The sequence below is a fragment of the Aspergillus nomiae genome (genome assembly GCF_001204775.2).
Source record: "Aspergillus nomiae NRRL 13137 chromosome Unknown contig00154, whole genome shotgun sequence".
Classification (NCBI taxonomy): Eukaryota; Fungi; Ascomycota; class Eurotiomycetes; order Eurotiales; family Aspergillaceae; genus Aspergillus; species Aspergillus nomiae.
This window is the reverse complement of record NW_015378209.1, coordinates 54,951-64,599: the sequence shown is the minus strand read 5'-3', so window position 1 is coordinate 64,599 and position 9,649 is coordinate 54,951. Positions and strand designations below refer to the sequence as shown.

At 47.2% G+C, this 9,649-nt stretch overlaps 2 protein-coding genes across 2 annotated transcripts; one reads left to right on the top strand and one right to left on the bottom strand.

Moving 5' to 3' along the window:
• Positions 1-215: 215 nt before the first annotated feature.
• ANOM_005760 (ornithine-N5-oxygenase) lies at positions 216-1,786 on the top strand (the record flags this gene model as incomplete). Its single annotated transcript, XM_015551017.1, has 2 exons — positions 216-1,090; positions 1,153-1,786. 2 exons carry the CDS (start codon positions 216-218, stop codon positions 1,784-1,786), a joined length of 1,509 nt encoding a protein of 502 aa, XP_015406430.1.
• A 3,292-nt stretch (positions 1,787-5,078) lies between these two features.
• ANOM_005759 (palmitoyltransferase SidR) lies at positions 5,079-9,235 on the bottom strand (the record flags this gene model as incomplete). The annotated part of the gene is made up of 7 exons (XM_015551016.1): positions 5,079-5,824; positions 5,879-5,991; positions 6,042-6,306; positions 6,377-6,449; positions 6,504-7,307; positions 7,394-7,705; positions 8,618-9,235. 7 exons carry the CDS (start codon positions 9,233-9,235, stop codon positions 5,079-5,081), a joined length of 2,931 nt encoding a protein of 976 aa, XP_015406432.1.
• Between the last annotated feature and the right edge of the window lie 414 nt (positions 9,236-9,649).

Genomic DNA, 9,649 nt, shown 5'->3' with positions numbered 1-9,649 from the left:
TTTTTCGGTTCCAAGTCAAATATTTAGAACGGTGGCCCCCGTACCATCAATGCCCATACATATAAGCTACTCTTCCCTCCCGTTGTTCCTCGTGGACCTTGAACTCCTTCTCTCATTCCAGCCTTTTACCTGCCGTCTGTTTTGACCCGTATCGTTTCTTTCCTCTGGCTTATTGATCTCCTTCTTACCATCTCGATTCAAATCAATCCTCATCCATGGAGCCGGTGGAAAGGAAGCTAGAGATTGGCGCCCGTATCTATCCTAAGATGCCCCTCACGCAACAGCATCCTTCTGGAGAGCCACCCCGCTTGAAAGCTACACCGAAGGACGAACTCCACGATCTCCTCTGTGTGGGTTTTGGACCGGCTTCTCTGGCTATCGCAATTGCTCTTCACGATGCCTTGGATCCATGCTTGAACAAGGCCGCTTCCAATTCCAATTGGCAGCCCAAGGTCTGCTTCCTGGAGCGACAGAAACAATTCGCATGGCACTCGGGTATGCTGGTGCCCGGCTCAAAGATGCAGATTTCCTTCATCAAGGATCTGGCAACCATGCGGGATCCACGCAGCAGCTTTACTTTCCTCAACTATCTTCACCAGAAAGACCGCCTGATTCACTTCACCAACCTGAGCACCTTCCTCCCGGCTCGGATGGAGTTTGAAGATTATATGCGGTGGTGTGCGCAGAGATTCGCACATGTGGTGAACTACGGCGAAGAAGTTATCGAAGTGATCCCTGGCAAGACAAACCCGAGTAGCACGCTCGTAGACTTCTTCACGGTCAAATCTCGGAACCTAGAGACGGGCGAGATCTCTGCCAGGATGGCACGCAAAGTTGTTGTTGCTATTGGTGGTACTGCGAAGCTGCCCAAGGAGCTACCCCAGGACCCAAGGATTATGCACTCGTCCAAGTACTGTACTACTTTGCCCGCCATGCTAAAGGACAGCCAAGAGGCCTACAACATTGCTGTATTGGGCAGCGGTCAAAGTGCCGCAGAGATCTTCCACGACCTCCAAAAACGCTACCCGAACTCGAAGACGACGCTGATTATGCGAGACACTGCTATGCGACCCAGTGATGATTCACCATTGTAAGTGGATGCTTTGGTGCTCTCTACAACAACAGCAATGATAACTAATATGGAGAATATAGTGTCAACGAAGTCTTCAACCCCGAACGAGTCGATAAGTTCTTCGGCCTTTCCCCTGCCGAACGCCAGCGCTCCCTCACTGCTGACAAGGCAACCAACTATAGCGTCGTCCGACTTGAATTAATTGAGCAGATCTTCAATGACATGTACCTACAGAGGGTCCAAAATCCCGATGAGACACAATGGCAACATCGCGTCCTCCCTGGACGCAAGATCACCCGAGTTGAGCATTACGGACCGCATAGGCGGATGCGGCTTCATGTTCGGGCTGTGAAAGACGAGAAGGACAGCCTTGTTGGCAACGGCAAGGAAACATTGGAGGTGGACGCACTTATGGTGGCTACAGGCTACAACCGCAATGCGCACGAGCAACTACTGAAGAGCTTACAGCACTTGCGCCCCGCGGGCCAGGAAGCCTGGACCCCCAACAGGGAATACCGTGTTGAGATGGACCCAAGCAAGGTTAACGCTCAGGCTGGAATCTGGCTACAAGGTTGCAACGAGCAAACGCATGGACTGAGTGACAGTCTGTTGTCCATCTTAGCGTCACGCAGTGGCGAGATGGTGAACTCGATCTTTAGAGGCGAGTTTGCGGGAACAGCGGTGCCGGACACCACTATCCGCGCTATGCTGTAACGGGCGACTTAAAATAAGAACCTTACAAGGGTCTGTTAAGTCGAAGATCTTTTGGGTCCGCTTCATTTGCGCGTTTTGGGCGCTAAAGAAGAATGTTCCCTAACGAAAGGATGAGCCGAGGATCGACAGCAGGGACAAAATGAGAGTCAAAAAAAAAAAAAAGAAAAAAAGGGAACGCAAGAAAAGGAAACATACCAGAACAAAATCACACTGGTACATGATATTTTATTTGTTGGATACCTGTTCTACTATGCATAGACTATATTTTACACTATACTCATTTATATTCTTGTTTGACTATGTAGCTATGAATGATTTTGCAAGAAATACACAAAGGTCGAAGCAAAACGCAAGAGCATCAATTGACGAGTTCACCGCTCTCATGGCAACAAGATTGATCCCAACTCGAATTCTGCATGGGGATGCCTGAACAGTGGATTAGCCACAAAGCTACATCCTACCAGACCCGCTGGTGCCCGGCTTATTGGTCGCTGTGTGATATTCATTACAGCACAGAATACTAAAAAATGTCCGGAACTCGGCAGAGAGGATGACGAGAAGATACAAAAATTTACAGGATTATTAATATTTGAGAGGAAAAGTTTGTAGAAAGAGACCGTCCAGTTTATAAAATGAAAACAACAAACAGAAAAGAAGAATTCAAAAGGAAGAGAAGAAGGAGGGAAAGAGAAAAAAAAAAGAAAAAGTAAAGGACATCAATTGGTTGAAGTGGGCATTTTAATGATGACGCCAGATAATCTGATCAGATAAAAATTTTTCGTTATCAGATGGCGCCATTCCACAAATACGAATCAGTTCCATCACCTGGAAATTAATAAAGACCACTGACCACAACTGAGGCTGGCGCGCTCCGGCTCTTTTCTCCCACGTCTTATTTGGCTTCGGCCGATGCCAAGGAGCCACCCACCGGATAAGACGAGCCAGAGGAATTCGGACCCACTGATTGATTACGAGCGATGACTGAACCGTGGGGTGGGGGGTTTTGTGTTTGATTTTTTTTCCCCCTTCCTTTTCCTTCTGTGCGATGGACCTGCAGAAGTGTTAGTTATCCCTTTCGTTTACAAATTACACTTAGCCCCTTCCATAAAATATAAATACAATCCATATTCTCTGTTGCTCCTGTCCCGTATCGAAATTATGGCATCGATTCAATTAGTCACTCGCCCTCTACAAATTAGCTTCATGTAAAAAGCAGATTCGCTTCTTTTGACTCGGTTTTTTTTAAGGTCTTTTGCACGGGGGATACACCCTAACTGCTTGATTAAGTAACCGATTGATTATTGATTGATAATTTGATGAGGATCCTCAGTTTCCACCTACCATGCCTCCAGACCCATTCTCTTCCTCCAACCATTTTTGACCCGAGACTAAATCACTCAATCATTCGATCGTTTATGGAAACGTGAGGAAATTTACAGACCATCATGCCACCCACACCTGCCTCGGAGAACATAGCCTGTCTCAGATATTCCGACGATGATCATGTTTTCCCTATGTACTCCGTAATGGGGGTGTACTTGGACAGGTCGGCCCAAAGCGACAATGCTGATCATATCCTCGTTATAGACAAGAGTTTCCAGCATTGTTTCACTCTGGGGAAAGGGCCTGCCTGCAAGACTAAACTCGGTCTCTTATCCTTCTCTCTCTCTTACTAGGCGTTATATAATTGCTTATTCTTCTTGTTTTTATCTCTATTATTATTATTATTGTTGTTGTTGTTGTTGTTGTTGTTGTTTTGTTTTTTTACTCATCCTTCTTCACTTCTTCCCCTTCCGCTTATTTTGCTGCAGGTCTCTCTTGGTCACAGCCCAGTAGATGGCTAGTTCCTTGGCTGCGCGGTTGACTGGTAGCTACGGAGTATGCGCATATTCCAGACCAGCCCATCTACTACTCCGACAGGGATGATCATAGGCAGAGTAATGTCAGGTACGGCCAGGGACTACGCTACGACGGAGTAGTAAGGCTGGTTAGTGGTGACGTTTTCAGGTGAGTTGATTACAAGGCCTTGGTACTTGGTTTTGGGTCGTAGTTCCAAACCATGGATAAAGCGCATCAGATAAGACAACATCAGCATAGAACTTCATCTAATCAATCTAAGCGAGCAGCAAGCCAGACCCAGAATATCCTCGCAGACCGGTAAACGGTATAGTACCAAGTATTAACGACCGAAGAACAATGGGAATCAGATAAAAATTTTCCGTTTTAGAACCTCCTGCCGAGATAAGATCTTAGTGCGACAAATTGACTTCGCGCTAAAGCTGGGTTTTTCTTGCGACATCGGATGTTTCGGCTCTTTGTATATTCGTATGGTATGTATACGTACGGACAGGTATGGTTGAAATGAACCTTGGAAAGATATGGGACTTAACCCTATCTGGGATCCACTGGTAACTGGTACCTCAGGCTCGACATCGTTGGTCTGATATTTCCTGCCGAATAATTGGGCGCCTCAGGGCTTAGTAGGCAGAAGTAAGAGCGACTGCATTAGCCGATCGATCGCACTTGAGCTGCATTTGAAGAGGAGGACCCTTGATTGTATAGGTAACTGTTAATCCATCCTCGTTAGATTGCGCTGAGAAATGAGGCTCTCCATGAGGCAACTGTGGACATACTACGTACTACCTAGTAGTAGGTACTCAGCCCAAGTTTTCGTGGCCCTCATCCTTGTATAATTGGATGAACTAGACTTGGCCAGACTTCGCCCTACAGTATTCACGTCTCCTACCCTTTTTACCATGACGTACATAATAAAGTATTATGATCCGGCCCTAACCATGGACTTAAGACAGTTATGTTTGTTCTGTTATCTCTTAACCCTTGAGTTGATATGAATATAGCTTAGGCTGTGGTGAACTTTGCCCAAGTATAGCAGTTATGAAATAACAATGGTTGATTGCTTCAACGCTGACCTGTTCACAATTGTATTGCTTCCACTAGAGTCAACGGCCCTTGACCTGCTCGCAGGAAGCAATTGGCCTCATCCTAAACCAAAGGAACACTATCGTATACAGTACGTTAGAAATTTCAACGCAAATTGGCAAAAGTTCATTACACACAGCTCGCACCGATATCAAAGGAAATGGCATAGAATTTATTCCGAGGACGAGCAGATTAGATAAGAGCTGGCGAGGCTCAGTAAAGACTCTATATCGGAAAGCACGAGACGAAATAGTTACGCACAACATAATACAAGGAAAGCAAAGGAGTAAATAGGTACATCATCCATGAACATTTGACTCAACCAGGCGTATCAATGCAGTGTCATCCGATATCATAAAAATTGCGCTTGAAGAATGCAGTGCTTTCTAGAGCCGGTCACAGGAACACATACTAGGATCTGTCCATCCAACAACAGAAACCCACAATTAGACACCTTGTTCCGGGTCTCAGCTGACAGACTCCGATACCCACCACCACTGTACATTCGGGACGGAGTCTCATACATGCGGTTATAGTTGATCACTTCGCCACCAAGCATAGCCGCGCCTGGTTCTCGTTTTCCAAAGTACGGAGCGGGGTCACACCAGAAATCTCGACAATTGGTGACAATGCCCCGCGAGAACGGGTTCTTCGGCCGGACAGCACGTGGGCCGTCACGCAATCCATCTCGCGCGGTAGCAAAAAACGTATCAATGCCAAGAAGAGACGACCATTGCTGCAAGCAACCATGTTTTCGATGGCGAGGAGCAGCCCGGGCAAGTGCGGGATTCGGACCTTGACCAGAAGACGATAGACCGGCAGCATTGAGGGATGTTGTCCCAGCCGTTACTGCAGAGGCAAAAGCCCGCGAGCTAGGATAGCTTCGGTCAACCGAGTGCCCTCTCATGTTCTCATATGTCGTCTGATTACGAGAAATTTGGATCATCTGGACGGCAACAAGCATGGTGATCCAGACCAGCTGAATGCATACCCATAGATCGAGAACAAGAGTAAACGTATCACGGAGCACAAAGTCACAGAGAGTCTCATTGATGATGTTACACTGGGGCTGCACGGGTGCTGGCAAACTATTGATATCTAGTAATCATGGTTAGGCTGCTTATGCGATTGAAGAAGAAAGTGGAAACTTACAATTAAAGGTTAGCTGCAGGAAAAGGACAATACCAACCTCCAAGCAGGCAATATATAGAACAAAATGGCGTAGGTTATTGGCTCCGACGCAATTATCAATCCAGGGACAATGGCTAATTGGCTTTAGCACGTGACTTGCACAAGCTTCCAAGTAAATACTCACTGGTCATGTTTCGCAACGCAGCGCCCGCAGCGTTTGCAATGCTTGCTTCGCAAGGGCCGTCGGACCATGCAGCTAACACAGAAATTTTCTTCGTCGAACTTCCACTGTTCGAAGAGCTCCGTAATGACTGCTCTTTGTTGGTTTCTACTGTCGAGTTTTGGAACGAACCCAGGGTCTTCAACCATCGAGTATATGTAAAAATAAGTTGTCAGGAAGAAAAATATAGCAAAAAGCACGTTAAGAATCGGAGATGTAGAGTAAGTCACTAGAAATCCATCAATGTTTAATAAGACTTTCCCCACGGGGTAATCGAGAGCTCTTAACACAAGACATACCGGGCAGTACGTAAAAGACGTATCTGAAGCCCACCCAGAATAGGGTGCCCGCAAAAACGCCGGATAAATAAGGCTAATTTGCAAATCAGTAAACGGAACAATAGCCTTTAAGGCAGGCCAAACTTACCGTTTTTTGCAGAATCCGATATTCGGAAGGACCTTGGCTGGCGGCCTTCTGCGCTACCCATTGTAGCCCAAAGACAGTCACAAGCATCATAGGAATAGCAGCGTATACCACCATATTGCTCAGTATCCACACGGCGACGAAAACAATGGCGAAAGGCCAGAGGAAAAAGAACTTGGACATTAAGTTCTTGTTACGTGCCCAAGAAGTTAATCCAGAAGAGAAAACCTTCGCGTTCCCATCGAAGTCATAACCATATTCATCCAAAGCACGATACCACACGCGCGTGGTATTCATCTCCCCCGCCACAACTGCCGGCGTTTTACCATCCCTGGTCTTTGCAAATTTATCCGCGCCATACTCGATCAATTTTAGGACACAGGGCAAGGACCCTTTCACGAGAGCCCAATGGAGGGGAGTAAGCCCACTGTCGTCGACAGCATTGGCATTAGCGCCCCATCGCAGGAATAAATCCACCAAGGCAGGGTACCCTTTGTAAGCGGCCCACATCAAGCCCGTATGCCCTTGTTGGTCGACGACGTCCACTGGTATTTCCTGATGCAGAAGTAGCACCAGTAAGAAGGCATTTCCATCAATAGTAGCCAGGTGAAGAATATTGTAGCCTTGGACGTCGGTAAGGAGGGGGTCAGCGCCCTGTTGAAGCAGAAGGTGGACGATATAGTAGTGACACCGTTGAGCCGCCCACATCGCTGGTGTAGCTACAGATTCGCCTCCTTTGGCATTGACGTCGGCGCCGGAGTCTAGCAGGAACTTGCACATGGCGTACTGATTGTTGATCGCAGCCCACTAGAAGCGGAGTCATCCGGTCAGTAAATGTTCTAACTGCTGATACCATATGCATGAAAGGTACCGAAGATGACCAAGATACGCACGTGTAATGGGGTGATCCCTTCCTCATCCTTATGGTTGGCGCTGAACTTCTTCTCGTCGAATAATCTTTGCATAGCAGAAACCTCCCCTATCCGGGCAATCTGCATGATATCTTCACCAAGAGGGATTGACCCCCTCACAGCTCCACGCTCTGAATTCATTGTCTTGAGCTCAACACTGGCATCTTCCAGGGTAACCTTCGGGGGGATGGCTTGGCCTTTGCCGCCGAGTGCGGAGGGTGGACTTGAGCCCAGTGTTGCAAAACTGCCGTTGGTGTGCGTTTCCGTTGAAGAATTCCCGGAGGACATTTCTGTCTATGATCCCGGGAAGAACTTTCCAAGAGGGGAGGGCGTCTGTAATGGTCCTTGAGGGTGGGAGAAAGTGTGACAAACTAAACTGTGCACGGGGAGACTCGTTCGGCGGTGACAGGTTCTCGATCTAAAGAAGCATTGCTGAATCAAAATAAACAGACAGCCCTTTGAATCGACAAATCCGCGCAGGGAGATGCGATAATCTGTGATACAAGAACCGGAGATTGTGGGGAGGAGAAAAAGGAAACCGAGAGAGTATACTAGGGACTTAAAGGGTGAGGCTACTTCTTTTTCTTGGGTCGGGGGAAAACTCTCCGCGGACACTAAGAGATCGCCGGCTCACAGTTGAATCAGTAGTTTATGAAAGTAATTGACCGTTATTCACTCGACTATTAATATTTTTGACCCTCAGCAACACTCAGAAATAACCATTTCATTCTCTATCCATTAATGAACGGTCTAAACCTGTGTAGAGTTGCTTTTGAACCCATTAACTAGCTAGATATACCAAACCCGGATTACTCAGCCGTCAGATATGGTGGAAAGAAAAAGGGTATTGGTTGAATTAGGCAACCACATTGTGATGCTACCTGGATCAATGTGTATCGCATGGAATATTCGCATAGGCTGACCATACAACATAAAAGAGACAGAAGAGAGGAGATATCATGGATATCCTGAAAGCCATCAGCCTACATACAGTAAACAGCAAATTTCATACATGGAGTTGGTGGCATTATCTTGACCACAGGCGAAAGTATATTAACTGGCAACATCACTGTGATAGCCAGCATTCTCCACGAGAGCCCTTGCCTGATTGGTGAGCATATAAAGATCGACTCGCAACTCAAAATCAACCAGAAAGCAAAAGCTAATCTCGAGCTTCGAAAGTTCGCGTTCAGTCACTCCACCAACCTTCGCAATACGGCTATGAGGATAACTAAGATCTTCCAGCGTTTTCATGGCTACTCGAAGACCAGCAAGGACTAGACGATGCATGTTCCTATGGTTCAGTGATATAGTTCTCTCGACAGTCACCATTCGGGTAAGGTACATGCTTGTAGCGAGATAGACGGCTGTTGACATTGGGCAGTAGCGATGAAGCCGTAGGAGGTAGTCTTTTAATGTGATCGAAGGCACGCGCTTTGAGAGAAATCTTTTGGAAAGGATGCCCAATTGGATAAGATCGCGTCCTGCATCATTATAGCCTGCAGGGCAGCAATGTATCTCGGTGCCGCCTACGGGGGTGGCTTCCCCACTGGACACGCTATCACCTGGAGCCCTGTCCTTGGCTAGGGACGAAGCATCTACCCGGCAGTCGTCCAGTTCATCAATAGTCTGCTTAACAAGCAGCTCGATATAAACGCAGAGTAGTCTTAATGCCGAAACCGGTGGCATTTGATCGATATAATCGCTCTTCAAGGCACCTTCCTTGTCCTCTCCCGCGGGTTCCAGATCGGATTGTGCCCACCGGGAAACTACGTCCGACTGCGGATCATGAGGTCCTTCATCCTCGGAGCTGTACCCCGTCATTGCGACAAGCCGTAGACTTTTGATAGAATGAATGTAGTAGCGCGGAACGACACACCTGGCCTACAGGTGTATACCAAGCAGTCGGATGGGCGTGCATTGTGGGACTAAGCCCAAGTTACCAACATTCCTATGCCGACACTGGCTGAGTTGGGTGGTAAAAGATGGCACGCAGGTGTCTAGGGAAACAAGTGAGGAGGGGTAAGATCGAGTATATTCAAGCCGCGTAGGTGGGGTGTGATAAGAGAAAAACATGTATAGGCGTGAAAGATTAACATAACCAACCCATCCACAAGGTTTTGTTTAATGCATGGGCAATCTCCCTGTCGCGGGAGCTCAGTAGTCCGGTTTATCTGAGGTTTATTTCATGAATGCCCATATATTCTAGACCTTCGAGGTAATCGAAGTATCTGGCTG